This window comes from Rousettus aegyptiacus, unplaced genomic scaffold, assembly GCF_014176215.1.
Source record: "Rousettus aegyptiacus isolate mRouAeg1 unplaced genomic scaffold, mRouAeg1.p scaffold_m13_p_16, whole genome shotgun sequence".
In the NCBI taxonomy this organism is placed as follows: Eukaryota; Metazoa; Chordata; class Mammalia; order Chiroptera; family Pteropodidae; genus Rousettus; species Rousettus aegyptiacus.
In genome coordinates, this window is record NW_023416291.1 from 42,352,944 (window position 1) to 42,371,795 (window position 18,852).

The 18,852-nt window shown below is 46.9% G+C and overlaps 1 protein-coding gene across 10 annotated transcripts in view; it reads left to right on the forward strand.

The window, feature by feature from the left end:
* GATAD2A (GATA zinc finger domain containing 2A) overlaps positions 1–18,852 on the forward strand; it is an 88,586-nt gene that overhangs the window by 33,292 nt on the left and 36,442 nt on the right. For 5 of the 10 annotated variants that reach the window (XM_016132335.2, XM_016132339.2, XM_016132336.2 and 2 more), the window contains exon 2: positions 761–849. The exons of the other annotated variants lie outside the window; for them this stretch is intronic. In XM_016132335.2, coding sequence (XP_015987821.1) covers positions 835–849 — 15 coding nt within the window. In that variant the 5' untranslated portion in view covers positions 761–834. The remainder of the gene's footprint in view (positions 1–760; positions 850–18,852) is intronic. 10 annotated transcript variants of the gene reach the window in all.

Genomic DNA, 18,852 nt, shown 5'->3' on the forward strand with positions numbered 1-18,852 from the left:
GCAGCCCCTTCCTCCCTGGCCTTTGTAAATCCTGTGGAGATAATCCCTGAGGTAAAAGTGTGAGTTGTCCCAGGAAGCTGAAGCTGCCTCTATTTGAGAAGTGAAGTGTGCCCATCCCTAGGCACATACACCTTCAACTTCTAAGGGCAAACCATGCACTGCCTGGAATGGTGGGTGGTTTCCCTGGGGTCTGTGCCAGAGAACACAGTCCAGGAAGCAAAGAGGTCGTATGTGGAGAGGGAGACCTGGGTGACCCTGGGTACGTTCCCGAGTGTCAGACACATCAGATACCTTATCTGTAAAATGGGTATTATTCTGTAATCTGCACTAGGGTAGTCCTGGGGAATCATAGAGACACTTAGTTTTTGGAAATCACTCCTAAGAATTTATTAAGTGTACCGGGTATTACTATTTCTTCTGTTAATGTCATTATGGTTACAATCATAGCCTAAAACCATTTTCTGTGTTTTTGGCATGTTGGTGTGTGGCTGTGTACAACCTTATGTCTCTGCCTATATTGCAGAAGGTAACATCTGTGATGCTAGTGTTTATTGGTTAGCACCACATTGGGTCATAGGTCAGAGACTGATAGAAGTTTATTTCCTCAGCTGCCCCCTGTGGAAAGTATCAGAGACAGAGATCTGGTTGAAATTTAAAATTTTACTATGTAATCCCTGGGGTTGGAGACCTTTAAAACTGGTGGAATGTTCCAGAAACTTTCCTTGGAGACTCATGTTTCTTTTTCTGACCCTCACTTTAGGTTGGTCAGCACGTGGGCGCAAGTTGCCTTTTGACGTAGCTGCCACCATGGCCAGCTGGTAGAACCAGCGTCCTATGCCCAGAAGCCAGGTGAGTGCTTGGGATCTGGTATCTGTAATGAAGGCTCTGACTTGCCCAGTGGGCCTTTTAGCTCCTTGAACATTTGAAACTGAGCACTGCCTCATAAACTGATGGCCACCTCCCAAGGGAGATAGAGAGAGACAACTCCCTCCAGGATTGTGTGCTGGACTGTTTCCATGGGGCCGCCCAGGCCCTGCCCACCTCTTCTAGGGAGGGCCTTTGCTCTCCTCTTGTGTCACAGGGGTCACTCACTTGAAAAGCCCCAGCCTAAATAGGATGATCTGTCCTCTCTGAGGATCAGGGGCAGAGGATAATCCTAGCCAGGTGGCCTTTGCCCTAAGGCCATTTATGTGATTTCCCAATGCTGACCAAAACGGGGAGAATTTTTCCTTAACCATTGTCAGCAGTGCAGGGCCCTGCACTAGTGCTTGAAACTGGTCGCCCTTATCTCACCCTGTGTCCATGGGGGAAACTGAGCCACACCCTCCCATCCCCCTTGCTTAGAGCTCTCAAGTGCAGGCTCTGTCAAGGGCTCTTGGGGGACCCAGCAGGCAGAGCCTGCTGTCATCCAAGTGGGATTTTGTCTGTTGACAGTAGGGACTAGCCAGTGATGTTTTGGCAGAGGGCTGCCTACCTGGAGAAGAATGTAGTACTGAGAGTCATCATCAGATTTGGAGGCCATTTGGAGACCACCTGAATTGGTTAGCTGCTTTCTCTTACAGCCCAGCCAGCAGGTGACTCGCCAAGGGGTGCATGTCCTAAACAGTGTCATAGGTGCGTGGGTGAGAACTGGCTACTCAACTTGACCACTGGGCTGAGTGCAATGTGTGAGAAGAGTGGGGTCAGTTTTGTGAGATTTTAGCTCTTATCTTCCTGTAGCAAGAAAATATGAGCATGGTCAAGTAATCCTGGTGACTGGAAAACATTTCCAGAATGTTCTGACAAAAACAAACTACCAGTGTTTAAAAAAATTTTTTTTAATGAAATATAATTTGCACACCATACAATTCACCCATTTATAGTATACAGTTCAGTGAATTTTTTTGTATATTCAGGAGTAGTGCAAGCACCACCTCTATCTGGTTCCAAGACCGCTTTCATCACCTCAAAAAAGAAAAAACAACTACATCCTCGTGAGCTGTTCTCCAACCCTCCTCCCCCAGCCCCTGGCAACCACTAATTTGCTTTCTGTGTCTATGGATGGATTTGCCTGTTCTGGCCGTTTTATACCAATGTCATATGACCTTGTGTATTTGACTTCTTTTGCTCAGTGTAATGTTTTTGAGGTTCAATTACTCCGTAGCATGAACAGTGCTTGATCCATTTTGATGGCTGGGTAATATTCCATTATATGGGTGGACCACATTTTGTTTATTCATCTGGGATAAATGTAGGCTGTTTCTACCTTTTGGTGATTGTGAATAGTGTTGTTATGAACTTTGTGTACATGAATTTGTGTGAATATGTTTTTAGTTTCTTTGGGTATATCCATAACAGTGTGAAATTGCTGGGTCATGTGGTAACTCTGTTTAAGGTTTCGAGGACCCTCCAGACTGTTGTTTTGCATTTTATCCCCCCCTCCCCCGCCTTCCCAGCCACCTTTCTGGCTTTCTGCCCCAGGCCCTTAGAGCTTTTTGGAGACAAGTTACTCAAAGTCTATTATGGTTTCCTAGAGCTAGTTGAGGATCATCGGTGTTGACTGTGGTGGTCCTGGTGGTAGCATATGATGGGGCAGCCATAAAGAGGGTGGGCCTGGTGCTTGGCTGTCAACAGGCTGTGAATGGTTGTGGCACGTGATTGGTGGTCAGTGTCAGGCAAAAAACACCCTTGAGTAATTATTTTTAGAGATATATAAACAGGTCAGCTTGTGTGCTTTTTGTCCTAGGGTATAAGTCAGCCCAACAAATTGGATGATTTTAGCTTTTCTTTGGTTAGCACCATCCCACACCCACTTCGATTGAACCATTACCTGTGGTCAACTGGTCTCCCCATTCCTGTCACCCAGGACCTACAGGGCACAGAGGGAGGAGCAGGGTAGGAGGGCTGGCTCCCAGCAAGTGCTGAGCATCACACAGCTCCCCGCAACACCCACAATTGTATGTGGTTGTTGGTGTGCATACAGAGGGTCACACTCCCTGCTTGGGCTCATGGACGTGGTTCACCCTCGAAGTTTGCCTGTTGGGTCCTGTTCGTTCAGCAGATACTCATTGCTTTTGTGCCGAGAGATGTGCTTTGTGCTGGGCGTTCAGGATCAAAAATGGGTTTGATTTACAGAATAACAGTTCACAGAAAGAGTTAATGTAGATGGCCCTTAACGAAGGTATGGAAGATGTTCAGTCTTCCTGATGCTAAGAATAATGCTTGTTGAAGCTTCTTCAAGACACATTTTCTGATCTTTTGTCCACAGAGGTGGACACCATACCTCTGTGGCACCAACATACGTTGCTTTTGGGGGTTCATCCTCTCCCTCAGAGGAGACTCACCCTGTACTCCAGCAATTCCACTTCTAAAAATGTATCCCAGAGATACACTGTCAAAAATGATTGTTGATAGGGCAGTTCATTACAACATTCTGAATTAGCAAAACTGGAAATGACTTAGATGCTTGTCATTTGGGCCTGGGGACTGATGAGGTAGAGTTGAGCCCCTCAGTGAAGGAAGGACAGTTGCCTTCACGTGACAAATTTTCTAGGGCGAAATGACAAGTGGAAAAAAAGAACAAGGTGAAGAATTAAGAGATGTAGTGTGTTCACTTTTAAATAAGGTAAGGAAGGGGGGACATGGACATGTGTATTTGCTTACATTTAATTTAAAAAAATGGAAGTATAAACCATAAATGAACCATATGGTCACCTCTGGGAGGAGGAATGAGAAGGGACATGGTTACTGAAGACTTATCCAAGTTTCCTTTCCACATAGCACCAGGTGTGTGTTTTACATAATTATAAGATAGAAGGATGTCAGATGGGGGTTGGCAATCCTGAAAAACCAAAGCAAAATGAAATAAATGAATCTAGGTGAATGTCAGTTGTGACTCAGATTGGTCACTTAACCTCTCAGACAAGATTTATTTCACGCAACTTTAAAACATAATAGTTTGAGTGTAAATGTTTTTGTGATACCATAAGGGTAAAAAGAAAAAAACTTAAATCTTTAACCGTTTTTAGCATTCATATTTTTAGTTTTAGGTTAACAATACCAGTAATCTTACTATTATATATTTTAGAAAAAAACGAAACAGTAATTGATGTCTTTAAGAACCAGCATTTTCAGCATCAAGGAAAAGTATAAATATAAAATCAAAGCATTTAAATTAAAATGTTTTAATTCTGAGTCTGCATTGGAATATCTCAGACGGTACTGGGATTGTGCCAGAAAGACCCCCATGTGTTCCCCTGGCTGAGGGTGGGCAGGTGAGCGCGTGAGGGGGAACAGGAATCCCTGAATTGGAGTATCAAATGTGTTAAAAATTCACAGGTTCATGCTAGTGCTTGAAGAAAAGGAAAGACTCTGGGCTCTTTGGAAGGTATTAGGGAACCAACTCGTTTTGAAAATTGGTAGATAGAGGGAAAGAAGCAAGTATCTATCATCTCTTTATGGACAGAACTCACAAGGAACAAAATGGTGAGGGCAAGTTTCCCTAGATAGATCAGCACTGCCTTGCAGAACTTTCTGGAATGTTCTGAACCCACAGTCCAATGTGGCACCTGGGATAGTTTGACTAAGGAAATCAAGTTTTAATTTTATTTAATTTTAATCTATTTAAATAGCCACATGTGGCTAATGGACAGCGCAGCTATTGACATATTCTGGCTAATTAAAATGAAGTGATGGAATTATAAGTTTATAAGTTTTCAGACACCTAATGAAATGGTGGGTTCCAACAGCAGTCTTCAGTGGCTAGCCCCCGAGGAGGGCACATGTGCTTTCCGGAGGACCGTGTGCTTGGTTGGGCCTCAAAATCTACTTTATGAGAAATCGGGGAGGTGGGGGGAGGGGAGAGGTGTGTGTGTGGTGTTATACCACAGGGACGCCACCAGCAAAATCTGACTGGGAAACAGCACAAATGACCTAATTTCTTCAGTGTTTGATTGAAAGCACGGGTGGTGGTGGTGGTGGTGGGGGGGACTTATAGATTTCAACTAAGCGTGACTGACACAGATTAAGGAATGATTGTTAAATTGTTGAAGGTGTGATTGTGAGATAGTGGTGATTTGTCCTTTGGGGGTAAATACTGACCCACTACACTATTTTGTAAATGCATGTTACGTAGGATTTGCTTCATAGAAGCTAGTGTGGGGTTAAGAGACCAAGATTGGTCACCTGAAGACTGTGAATGGTGGACCTCTGCAGTTAATAGGCCTCCTCTCTCTACTTCTCTGGGTATGTTTGCAATTTTCCATAATCAAAGTTTACAAAACAGGCTTGACCCAGGCATTCCCTCAGGGAGCTTTATGACGCATATCACCCAGGGCAGGGGAAGTAGCCCTTTATAAAGTGAGGGTAGTTAAAGTCAAGCAGAAAACCTTCAGAAATTCTGGAATTGCTGCGATGGGCCATGGCTGGTGTCCAGTCAGGTGGGACAGCCTCTCATTATTGCATTCTTATTTTCTGTAATGACACACACAGCTACCCTTTCTGGGGCCCTTGGAAAGCATTAGTGATAAAGTGGGTGGGTGCTGTTCCCATTTCATAGGCCAGGAAGCTGAGGCATGTTGAAGTGAACCAGGCATCATTCTTGTTTGACCTGATAGGCTGTGGTCAGTTGGCACCTTCTGTTGTGTGAGCCTTGGCCTGCCCCTGTGCCCCCCACACGCACCCGGAGGGCTTCTTATCATCACCTGTGCTTCCTTATTTCAGTACTCTTGACAGCTCATACATTGTTTTCAGACCAAAATTACTATATTCCTTTTTTTTTGGATAGTATGCTTTTTAATTTTTATTTTTTAAATAAATTTATTTATTTAAATTAGTTTCAAGTATGCAGTACATTGGTTAGACATCTATAATGTTCATAACGTGATCCCTCCGTCATACTAATACTATCATACTCATGCTAACTGCATTCCCTCTTCCGTGCTCCCCGACCCAACTATCATACTAATTTGTATTTCTTTAACCCTTCACCCCATTCTTTCAGCCTCCCAACCCCGCTCCACTCTGTCCATCACCAAATTGTCCACTGTATTTGTGCGTCTGGTTTTGTGAAATTACTATATTCTTAATTAGAGAGCATTCTCACCTCCCCATTGGTGTCGTCCATCCATAGTAGCTGTAGCCAGTTGAGTGGATAAAGTAGGTAGTTAGCTGGTTTTCTACATGACTTTGTCTTATGAAAGTAGTGCTTCACGAGTTTGAGCCTGTGTGCCATCTAGGTATCGCTGCAGCATGTGTGGGACCTCGCCCCTCGGAGCCTACTTGCTCTGTGTTACTGTCCATCCCTTGCCTCCAGGGGTGTCCCTGGGGCCCAGTCAGCCCTGGTCCCTGGTAGAAGAAACTAAGCAAGTATTTGGATGAAAGAATGGGTGAAACCCCTGTGAGACCGAGGGGGTGGGACACTTGGCAGCATGAAGCCTGCGATGAGCCTGACTTGAATAGAACTCTGAGCTGGCCCGGTAACTCTCTCCACCTTGGCTTTCCATTGGTAAATTATTCCCTGTGTGTCCCACGTGGTCATACTCTAGGACATCGGCTCCTTTGCTGAGAGACGGTTCTTAGTTCCCACATGTATAATGGGCTTGCTGCGCTGTGAACAACAGACAAGTAATACACAACGGGGCTGTAGACCAACCGTAGACAGGGCTCTTTGGTGTTTGGGATCTTGTTCACAAAGGAATCTTTCCTTGAAGTGGTGATTCTCTGTTCTTGGGGTCAGATTAAACCTGCTTTTGTCTTTTAGTATTTTAGCAGCTCTAAAGGGATTGTGCCTCTTGGGATTATTTTGTTTTGTTTTTATTTATCCTGTCTTGAGGTAAAATTCACATTACATGAAATTCACCCTTTTAACCATTGTAAAGTTTGAATGCATTGGCATTTAGTACATTCACAATATTGTGCATCCATCACCTCTAATTCCAGAAGATTTTCATCACCCGAAAAAGAACCTGGACCCATTAGCAGTCACTCCCTGCTCCCCTACCTCTGTGCTCCCCAGGGCCCTAGTAACCACTGATCTATTTTCTGTCTGTGGATTTGCCTGTCCTGGGCATTTCAGATAAATAGAATCATACACTCTGCGGCCTTTTCTGTCTGGCTGCTGTCGCTTAGCATGTTTCACAGTTCATCCACATTGTGACATGAATCAAAACTTCATTCCTTTTTATGGCTGAGTAATATTCCATTGTGTGAATTGACCATATTTTGTTTATCCATTCATCTTTTGGTGGACATTTGAATAATTTTTACTGGAATTGGGTTGTCTCTTTGTTGTCATAGGAGTTCTTTATATATTTGGGACACTAGACCCTTATGAGACAGCAAATATCTCCTCCCATTCCAGGTGTTGTTTTTTTTACTCTCTTTATAGTGTTCTTTGCAGAAAAGATTTGAGTTTTGATGAAGTCCAATTTATCTTTTTTCTTTTGTTCATATTGTGCTTTTGGTGTTGTATTTAAGATTCTGTTACCAAAATCTAAGATCATGATTTATCCAAATATTTTTTGTCTGAGTTTTATAATAGATTTACCTTTTAATATTTAGGTTTTTGATCTATTTTGAGTTAAGTTTTGTATACAGTGTGAAATAAGAGTTTTGTTTGTTTGTGATCATTATCTTTTCTATTGGCGTGAATATACTTTGGCTTATTTAACCAGGAATGGAAGTGCAAGTTAGCTAGGAGTTCTGAAAGTACTTTTTCTTAACGTTTTAACAAATATATATTAAGCACCATTCTGTCTTGGGCCCTGGGGCAGTAGCCCCAGGTGTTCCCTATTGTCATGGGGGTATGGAAGGACACACAGATGAGTAAATAGAATGTCAAATGATGAAGTAGGAAAGGGAGTGGTGACCCATTGATGGGCATGTGTGGACAGGGAGGTGCATTTCATTTGCTGTGTCATCTGAGACCTGAAGAGAATGTTGTACAGAGACCTGAGAGAGGAGCCTTCCAGGCAGAGGGAGCAGGAAGTGCAAAGGACCTGGGGTGGGAGTGAGCTTGGCTGTCAGAGGAGTAGCTGGGATGTAACTGGCCAGAACTGAGAGAATGGGATGGGGGTTTGGGGGAGGGACATGGGATGGTGGGAGATGAGGTCAGAGAGCCTGACAGGACCTCAAGGCTGGGGTAAGAGCCTTGCTTTTATCTTCAGTAGCCTATTTTACAAAAGGACCACTAATATGATACCCTCTAGCTGAGGTCGGTGTAGGTGTCTATAACCAGAACAACCCCTGCCCAAGGGGAAGATTTCTACTTACAAGGTAGAGGGGAGAGGTGGAGTTTCTGTTCCAGTTCTTACAGCTGTGCAAAAAGTGCTGTATAAACTGTTTCTTAGGCCCATGAGCTTTATTGAGACCAGGAACTTGTTTTAGTCTTAGAAAAAGCTTTCTTCTGGATCCAGGCAGCCCAGGCTCTGACACTAAGGGATGTGTGCAGGGAGGAGCTTGACAAAGGAAGCCCAGGCAGGACCTCCAGGTAGTAGCGTTAGCACATTGCTGGGCCCTGATGAAAACGACAGTAGATGCACATCTGGTTCCCCCACTGTCCACTCATGTTTCCTCCCCGGAATGGAGAAGGTTTTTCTGGCCCTTCTGGAATTTTCTGTGTAAAACCTCCCTTTCATTTTCAGCCACAGGCCTTGATGGAGCTGGTGGTCAGGGCTGCGTCTCTGTTGGGCCCTGGAGTCAGCCCTGGAAGCATTAGGGCCTTCCATTTTGTGATGTGACACCGATGGACGCATTGCAGATGTCATAGAAATGGCAGGCATAACCTTTTGTGAGTTGCAAGGCTCAGGGCTCAGGAGGCAGTTGGGAGGAAACAGAGGGCTGGTTCTTTGCCATGGGTGAGAAATGCAGCCAGCTAGCCCTCACAGTGACATCCTGCCTCAAGGGGACTCCTGGTCACCATTTCCCTGTGGACATTTAGTATTATTGCTCAGATGCCCGTTCACATGCAGCACCTTTGTTTCTGTGTCGTGTGCTCCTCCAGCAGCATCTGTTCCCTCCTGCGCTGCAGGGTTGGGCCTAGCCACAGCCCGGATTCTGTCAGAGGCTCAGATGCCCACCTGGAAGTGGCCCCATGTGTGCGGTGTTGAGTGCTTACTGAGCGCATCCGAGATGGCACACTCTAAAGCCAAGTCCTCATCTCCAGTATAAGCCTGTGGGAGTTAGTGACAGTTTTAAAGACATTCACTTGCTACCAGTCTCTCCCTCTCAATGTGTGATCAGTGTAGGTGTACTTTCTCCTACTGAATGCCACAACTTGAAGATGAAGATGGGCTTTCAACTCATATCATTGGGAAAGTCACTGGGAAGGGTGCTCAGAGGCCAAGGCATGGGGCCAAGGTGCAGCGGAGCTGAATGGGATCCAGGTGACCTGTGTAGTTGGTGGTGGTCCCTGTTTTCAGAAGATTGGCTGTGTTTGGGGAAGGATAAAAGCGTAATTCCTAAACCATTTCTCAGGGACAGGAGCTGTGCATTCTCCAGTTATTTCTCCCATGATCAGGAGGGAGGTTGAGGTCTGGGGACCTGGCTGTCCCAGGGCGAATTTGAGTAGCCGGGTGTATCATCACAGGGCTGGCGGTTGCTGTGGCATGAACCTTGCCAAGGGCAGTGACCAAGGGTTTTCTGGAGATGACTTACTGGGAAATTGGCCTTGTTCCCACACACTGCTGGGGTGAGATGTTCCCAGTGCCATCTCCACTGTGCAGTCTCCATGACATTTGCATTGAGGAATCTGAAGACTTAAGGCTTTCTCTTTAAAATGTTGATGGTCACTACTTGAGTGTGTTAAAGTGACTGCTCTTCAAGTTAATTTTGTTAAATATGTCCCCCAAAAGCATTAATTCAGAGGCAACATTTACAAGTCCTCCACTTTAAAAACAATTAGATTGTAAATGTATGTTTATTTGTAAATGTGAGTGCCTGAGGTCGGCTCTTTTTACTTCCTTTAGTCTTAATGACCTGCATTGCTGTGCAGTTCTTGAACCTAGGACCGGAAGGTGATCAGGTAGGCTGGATGTCTTAGTCTGACTCTACCTTGGATACGGCCCTCCTCCCTGGTGGTAATTGGCTTATATTCGATGGGTCATCAGCATTTCAGATGGACTGCAGTATTTGAGCACACCTGGGTTGTTAGAAGTGCTTTTTTAGGAGGAGGCTGAGATGCTCCTGAATTTAACCTTCCCTTTTGACTCTTTCTGAGCTGAACACCATACTTGCAAGGGGTGTTTCTTACCAGGATTAGCTAGAGAACACCTGTGAGAGTTGGGGGCAGAGCAGTCCCATAAGGAGCACACCAGTGCTCAGATGGATTTATGTGACGGAGGTGCTTCATTTCAATTGTGTGCACATACAGGTCTTTTTGGAGTGTGCTCGGTGCCATCTCACAGCTCTCAGCACTCCTCTCTTATCCTTTAGGACCCGATGAAAGATTCCGCCCCTCCTCACTCACAGACTAATGGCCAGTTAAGACCCTACTCTACCCCAGTCCCTGGACTTCTGAAGGACACTCACAGCCCAGTGAACCCCATGGGAGGCCCAGGCATCACTGCTAGCTTCTCGCACTGAATATAAGTGGTCTCTCTGTAACTTTGTAATAGGAATGCTTTTTCCTTCTAAGCAACCTCATTTCATTTAGAAATCAGTTGTTAAAAGTTTTGATTTCCTTTTATTTGGTTTCATCTACTTTTCTTGGAGATGGATTTAGACACACCTGTATGTTTCTGCCGCTTCACCTTTTCTGCTACCATTTCTTCTTCCCTCTTCTCTCTACAAATCCAGATTCTACCTTGAGGCCCACCTCAAATGAAGCATTTCTAGATTCTTCCTCTCCTCTTCTGGACTCCTTTTTCAGTGTTGACTTGTAATAAAATGATGATTGACACATGCATCTCCCAGCCTTTACTGGGTCTGTGCTCCCATGAAGGCGGGGACCCCGAGCTGCTCCTCCAGCTGTTCTCCAGAGGAGATGCCCCCAGGGCACTGGCTCCTTGAAGGTCACCATTGGATGCAGTATTTGTCAGCAGCCTGTTGGTGTCTGCATCCTGCGAGGCCAGGTGAGCCATGAAGTAGGAGAAGGGGTGTTCCAGGTGCTGAGTAACAAGCATCTTGTGCTGCAGAAGTTCCTTTCTGGGTTCACTCATCACTCAACTATATAGCAGTAAACAGCTCTTTGCCTTCTCTGGAAGCCTAAAATTACTGCGCGCATGAAGTTTTAGAAACAAGCATGGTTGCATCGCTAGTGCTTAAAAACCTTTGCAGTTCCAGTGGGTGCGAAATTGTCTCCGACGGGGCTCAAGGAAGTGTGGATTGAAGTGGCGGAGGTGCATGAGGATCCACACGAGGCACTGCAGGTCTCTGGGCTCCTTCACATGCTTTTAGAAATTGATGATCCTGGCCCCTGATCATTCATAAGAACTGCTAGTCTTTTCTTAGAATTGAACAGAGGAAAAAACCTTTTCTGAGATATTTGGGCAAGATTCAGAAGTGGGAGGAGGGGATGAAAACTGCATGTGTGAACATTCATGAGTGTGGGTGCACACGTGTGTATTTGTGTTGTGTGGTGCAGGGTTGCCTGATGTTCTACAACTTTGGGGAGAGGGGAAGTGTCTGTCGATGTCCCAGTTTCCTGTGTGTGTCCTCTGCCAATAGGGTTTCCATTGAACAAGGTCAGATGTTCCCAAGTCTGGTTGCCATGTTCCTTGTCCTTTTTTCTCTCTTCTCACTGCCCTCTGCCATTCTGGAACTGGTGGCTGGCAGTGAGAAGCTTTGGAAGAGCACCCAAGCCCCTTCAGCAGAATAGGAGAATTTGTTGTTTACATGTCTCATTTTTCTGAGTGGCCGACCACCTAGCAGGGTGCTGGCCTTTTCTGTATTGGCGGAAGACTCAAAATCTTCATCGATTCTCAGGTCCAGGGAGTCCCCGTATGGGATGGACAAGATGCCACCAGGTTGCGGGTGAAGTGATGTGCCAACCAGTCAGGCCCAGTGTTCATGTAAAGGTCAGCAGAATTGAAGGATTGACGTCCTGACCAGGTGGAGGCTGAGCCCCAGGCAGGCCCCCAAGGCCCTCCTGCTGTCTCTGGGCTAGGCTGTGGAGCTGCAGCCTCAGACAGAATGCACTGGGTACAAATCATCAGTGTTCAGAGCTCTCTCTCTGTCTGTGGGACAGACAGGATAAGGCTATGACGATGCTGGTGCAAGGCTATGATGATGCTGCCCACTTGCCCTGGAGTAGGACAGTTGGGGGCAGTGTGGTGTGGACCTGCATCCTCCTAGGTGGTTCCCCCTTTCAAACCAGGTAGAGTGCCCTTCTCAGGGTTTTTCTGGCACAGATGGCCTCTCTCTCCCCAGTCCTCGAGCAAAGGCGAGTCCTAGTTACCTGGAGAAGCCCAGCCCCATGGCTCCCTTCCTACCACAGGGAATCCCAAGAGGCCCCCGATCTCCAGTGACTCGGCCAGGTCTATTCGATTCGTACTTTCCACACTAGCTCAAACATCCCTCCATCAGTGAGGCCTTTCCTGGGTGCCCCTGGCCGCGCCCTGCACCCTTGAGGTCCTTCTTAGCTCCATGCTTCTCCTTAGAGCTTTGGTCTGATGCTCAGGCACGTGTGTTAAGGAACTGCTTGTTTCTGTAACTAGGTTAAAGTTTCATCTGCTGCAGTAATCAAGTTTATAGCATGTAATTTCCTTCTACGAGGGACCTAGTTATCTCAAGAGTATGTAGGGCTTTTAGGATGCTATAAACAAGCTGATCCTGCAGTAAGTTGTATGCCTTTAGCACTTTTCAAAACTAAATTTTTTCAGACTTGTTAAAGGGGTTAAGTCTTAGGCTTAGTCCTTGAGTTAAATTCTTAGTTAAGTCCATGGAATCCTGAGCTCAGATTGAATTTACAAGTTCAAGTCCTTTTTCTGAAACCTGCTTTTCTCTGTAGTCAGTTCTGCTGTAATGGTTTTGGAAAAGCAGATGTATTCTAACACTATTGATATATTAGGGCACAAGTGGAGCGTAATACACAAGTTCTGTTTGGTTATGTGCAGTTTTGTCCAGGAGAAACACTAGATAAGCTGGTGGCCTGTTTTGGTAAATAAAGTTTGACTGGGACACAGCTGTGCCCATTTGAGGCCATACTCTCATAGCTATAGAGCTGAGTAGTTGGGACAGAAACAAATGGCCCACAGCCGAAAATATTTACTGTGTCTCTTTAAGAAGAGGTTTGCCGACTCCTGCACCAGGTGAATCCAGAAGACTGCTCCCAGCCCAAAGAGCACCTGCTGGTTCACAGAATCAAAATGCACACACCTCAGGTACACCAGCCCACCTTGGGCCATACCCATCCCCTTCTGAAGTCAGATAGCCTCCTACCAGCTTGTCACAGTAACTCAGCAAACAGCAAAAGGTGTGGTCTTATTCATGACACTCCATAAAGCCGTAGTCACTTAATATCTCATCTGGACCCTGTGTAGTGAGAGGTCAAGCCCGTTCCCCTTCGGGAGGAGCTCCCAGCATCCTTTAGAAACCTTGAGTATGATTCTGGGTGGTTGATGGGATGTTTTGATGGACACTGCCTAGAGAAGCTTAGTCTTTAGTGCTCAGCACTGTCTCACCCACTGGCTGTGTAACCATCACCTGCCTCAGTTTCTCCATCTGTAAAACAGGATGATGTTAGCACTCACCTTGCAGGTGTTTGTGGGAATCATCTAAGGTAATCCATGTGGGGTAAACGAAGTAAGAGCCTGCATTTCTGTTAACAGCAGAGGAGCAGTCAAGTTGGGTCGAAATCTGAGTATCCATCCTAGTGTCGAAAGGGGGCCTGAGATGTTTGATTTAGCTCCCTCCCCTTCTGAGCGCCTCTCCATAAAAACCTACATTTGTTCATTCATTAGTGTTTGCTGGGCACCTCCTATGTGGCTAGCACTCTTCTAGGACTAGGGACACACCAGGAACTCTGATGCTTACACCCTGCTGCCTGTTACCTAGCGAGTGGTGATAATATCTGATTCCAGGGGGCTTACGCCTTCGGATTCCAGGTGGCCTGGCTCTGTGCAAGGCAATTCTCTGCATTTAAGGATAGCTGTTTCGTCCTCCTCACTGGCATGTACATCATTTTAGCCTCAGCAAATGCTTGTCACTCCAGATGAAAACACACCACTTGAGTATGATTAACAAAAGGCCTTTAGACCATATAGTGGAATGGTCCACTGTGGACATCTTAAGAGAGTGCCAGTTGTAAAAAGGAGTAAAGACCTGGATTTTAGGCTCAGACCCTTAGCCCACTTAAACTTAGATTTCCCCACCTCTGTGGGGTGGCATGCCCATTCCATTGTCAACATGCAGAGGCTCTGGGTGAGTGGCAGCTCTAACCCCCAGTGTGTGTTGGTGTGCCTCCTTTTGCGCCCCAGGACTGCTGCTGGGAGAGTCTTCCTAATGTTTTCTCAATTTGTGATTTTGAGGGCACAGGGAGCTCCTAGCCAGGTGGCTGGGCCCAGAATCTTCCTGATAATGTACAAGAGAGAAAATACACTAAGAGTTAAGATACCAGTTTTAGTCAGTTTGTAGTGAGACTTGAGCAAACCTCACGGGACTCGCTGTGGCTCCCTTCTGCCCAAGACCCTCCCTGCTCAGCAACTTGGCCCCTGCCTGGACCTTCTCCCCAATTCTTGTTCTCACCTCAGCCGCACTCTGGTGCTCCATCTCAGTATACTCGCCTTCCAGAAAGTCAGAATTTCAGAGTTTTTAATGAAGCATTCAACTTGCTTGCTTTGTTATGCTCTAAGGGCATCCCCAGAAATCATAACACTAGAATTGTATGTTTAACTCAGTAGTGTGTACTAAACCTATACCGTTTGCTTCACACTGAAAATGAAGATGAATGGGAAAAAGAAGTTTCTGCCATGGAAGAGTTTAGCATTAATTCGGGAGACAAGGTGAAGCCATTGCATAGTGTGGGGTTTGTTGTGGGCAGTCATGGTGAGGGACTGTGTGGGACGTGGGCCCTGTTGGAGTGAGCCCATACTGACACTATGGCCTGGGAGCCCCTCGGGACTAGTGGCCTAGGTAGAAGGTGGGCTCTGTGGATGAGCCAAGGGGATTGGGTTTACTGCCGAGAGCTTGAGAGTTGTAGTAATAAGTGCTAGAGAAGGTGGACTTCTAAGCTGTTTGGACGTGTGCCAGTAACAGGTGGGACGGTGGAAGCGCTGTCCTCTCAGCCCACTGAGCTTCCGTGTTCCTCGCATTCTTGGTTCCTCCGCCTGTCGGAGGAGCTGGCATTGTGTCCTCCCTGCATCGGGTGCCCTGCGGCACCTCCCTCCCCACTGGGCCTTCTCCCTTTGCCCCACCCCAGCTAATACTTGTCCTTTCAGTTCTCAGCCTCTGAAGGTGGCAGTGTTATTTTATCTAGCTTTCCTTTTTTATCTTTGTGTTTGTGTTTTTTTCGAATACAAGACTGATACATAGTCACTGTTAAGAGGAATAATTTAGTACAGAAAGTGAAAGTTTCTTAATCACTTTACAGAGATGAGTGCTGTGGATTTTAGCCCCATTTCTTTCAGTTTCGATTTTTGTAAACTCAGTATTTTTTTTTCTGCGGAATATAGGTACTTCTAAACCATGTGAATGGTATTATACTATTGTGCAACTTTTCCCATTCAAGTTATTTCTGATATCACTTTTTGTCTTCATATATAGTATGTCTGTGAGGTATAGGTTGAGGAGCTGAGGCTTAGAGAGTGACAGAGACAAGGTACATAGCCAGTAATTTTCTGAGGTCCAGCCTTGTTCTTTGCTGTGTCCAGCGGTGCCGGTTGGCTTTCAGATCATCTTTCTGTTTCCCAAGTTAAACTGCATCCCTTCAACTCAGCCTTAACAGGGTTTGATGTTTAAAACTCGAGAGCTGGTGTTTTGGTGTGAGTTTCTTCCAGAAAGACAGCCACCACATCCCTGCTACCATTGCTCAGAGATAGGGAGTCAGGAAGTGGCTGAGGCCCCAAGCACTGTGAGGTCTGTTCCGGAAGGAAAGACCAAAGTGCAGCTTAGTTTTCTCCCTGGACTCCTTCCTACCCAGGCGCCTGAGTTTGACTCTCAGAGTGCGGAGCCTGTGGAGGGTATGCAGGCCTGAGACTTGGCTTTGGGAGGCTTCTCAGGCTGTTGTCTCAGGGAGGGTGGTTGGTCTTCCTGGATACAGGCAGTAGACACGGGAGGCCATGCAGAGAGGCAGCACAGCCCCAGCCTTGGGACCACCAGGGTGCAGAGACCCACCTGTGCTGTATGTCTGTGTAGGGGTGCTCTGGTAGTGGCCCGATGGAGCTGCCCGCCCAGTGGGTCTTGTGTGGCCAGTGGCTGATGAAGCTGGCATCTGGACCCCATCATCACCCACACTGGCATCAGTTGCTTCACAGGCCCTTCTTTCTTCCTGAGAAGAAAGGGTCCCCCATGCTGCCCTGAAGACAGCGTCTGCCCCACATGCAGGCCTCCACCTGTCAGCATATGCTCCTCAGTCTCTCTATGTGAATCTGAGTAGACAGCCCATGCTCAGCATGTGCAGAGTACCTCTGCTCTCAACCTTCTTCCTCCAGATCCGTTCCTTCCCCATCTCAGAAAATCAATTTCTTCTTTCTCATTGCTCAAGCAAAACCCAACAAAACAGAGCAACCCTCTCTTTCCTCACTTCCAGCTGTTGGCATGTTATGATGTCTGTATAGTCTAAAGTGCAACCCAGTATTATTTGGTCATGTCTCCCTGCTGCTCTGTTCCCTTCCTGTCCTGAGCTACAAGATACAGAAGCCCCCAGTCTGTCCCCAAATCAGCCAGATGATTCCGCAGACTTCCCTGCGCTCCCCCTGACGTCAGTCAGTTCACACACAGTAGTACCCTTCTTCCCCCACCTCCTCATGCTCACTCACTGGGCTCTGAAACAAGCACCCCAAGTCCACTTTTCAGCGCATCAGCTGTCACTTCTCCCAAGCATGTATTGCTAAGCCTCACTTTCCTCATGTCTGAAATAGTATTCCTCATGGTAATCCTGCTGATATGTTAGTAACAGAGTAGTATAAATAGTCCAGATAGTATTAATATTAATACCTCAGGATGATGGCTCCGTGACTTTATTTATTCTCTTTTATGCTGGCCTATGCCACTTGCTTTCTGTTGGTCTCTTGAATCCTGTTGAAAATTTTTGGTTCCTCCTGTAGCATAATTCACCCATTGGAGTTGTTTTAAAACAGATTTTCCACCTGAAGTTCTCAGACCAGTTGGACAGCAGTATTTTACAAAAATAAAGCAGCTTTTGGTGGAGACAGTTGAAATTTGCATCTGACTCAAAGCCCTGTGTCAGCATTCTGCCCCAGATTCAGTGGCCCCATCGTTCTCGGGTTGGTCTCTGTTGTACCTGTGTAGCTTATAGTGTGGCTGGAACATGCCCTTCTCCCCTGAGGAAGACCTGGGCTGTATCCTGCTGCCTCCTACCCACCCAGCCAGATTTGAAGATGTCAGAGCAGGGTTGTGTTTGGAGAGAGAGAAGGAGCTGAGACTACCTGGATTCCAGTCTTGCTCCCTGTGTAGCCCGTGCCTCGAGCAGCCTTGCACCCTGGTAGCTCATTTTTACAGTGGGTATGCTGCAGTCTGGATCTGCTCTGCAGATAGCAGCCAGCACAGGGTTCTGCCAAGAGGGGACTGCTCTCTGTGGGTCTAAAGTTCCTGATGGGCCTGTAGTGGAACTTCTGCAGTGGCAGCTTCCCCTTCATTCTTGCCCTCTCTCCAAGGAATTTTGAAGCTGTTCCAAATTTGCCAGCTGAGGCAGTCCAGCCTCTTCACCTGCTCTTTAGAAAGTATTCTAATGCACCTCCTCACAGCTTTTTTGCAGAAATCTTCAGTCATAACATCATTCCTCAAGACTGGCTTCTTCTTGAAACTTCATCACTGTCCCTGGGTCTGTGTTTCCAGGGCTGTAGCCACCAGCCCTAGTTCGCTGGGGTCATTGGTCCTTCCTGCTGACATTAGGAGGAGTGCTCTTTACCATCACCTGCCCTCCCCAGGAACAGAGCCTTGAGAGGCCAGGGATTGGCCACAGCAGGCCCCAGCGGGAGCTAAGGCAATTGCCTGGCTGTGGAGGAGGGGCCATCCCCCTTAGCAAGCCACACCCTCTCCAGCTGTGCTTGTCCTTCGTGTGGTGGGGGAGGGGTGCAGAAGGTCTTCCCCAGAGTAGCCTGGCCAAGGCTCAGGCCAGGCCAGGCCATCCATTCTGGGCCAGGGGTTGGCAGCATTCCAGCTCCTGGGCTTAGGGTGAGTTACCCTAACACTGCATACACAGCACAAACCTATAGATTCCCTGGCCCTCTGCTGAGGCTGGAGGGAACAGCCCTGTGGGTTTGAGGCTCTGCTCTCACTTCTTGTGACTGCTTGTGCTACACTAGTGACAGTGAAATGAGGCCACTTAATACCACTTCACTGATCTAGTCACCTGGCACACAGTATAATCTTGTTGTCAGACCACAGTCCCCATCAGTGGGCAGTTGGGAGGAAGGACTTCACACAGGGTCTAGGGTTCAGATGAGCTTTATGGATAAGATCTCGGGACTTACCCTGAGGTGAGCTCTGCTGGGCTGAAGCAGAGGCAGAGTGGGGAAGGCAGGGTTGTGGGGTATAGTGTTGTGTATGAGGTACGTTCTCCTTGTCCACGTAGGACTCCTTTCAACCCCAGTGGACACAAGGCCAAATTGGGAGCATCTCCCTCTGGGGCAGAATTTTCCCAGTTTCCAGTGGGGGTCCTGCTAGTTTGAGATCTTGGTTTCCTCTCATCTTCCACTCACATCAGCTTCTCCCTGATCCTGGGACCAGCACATAACCTGCCATCCAAGGTAACCC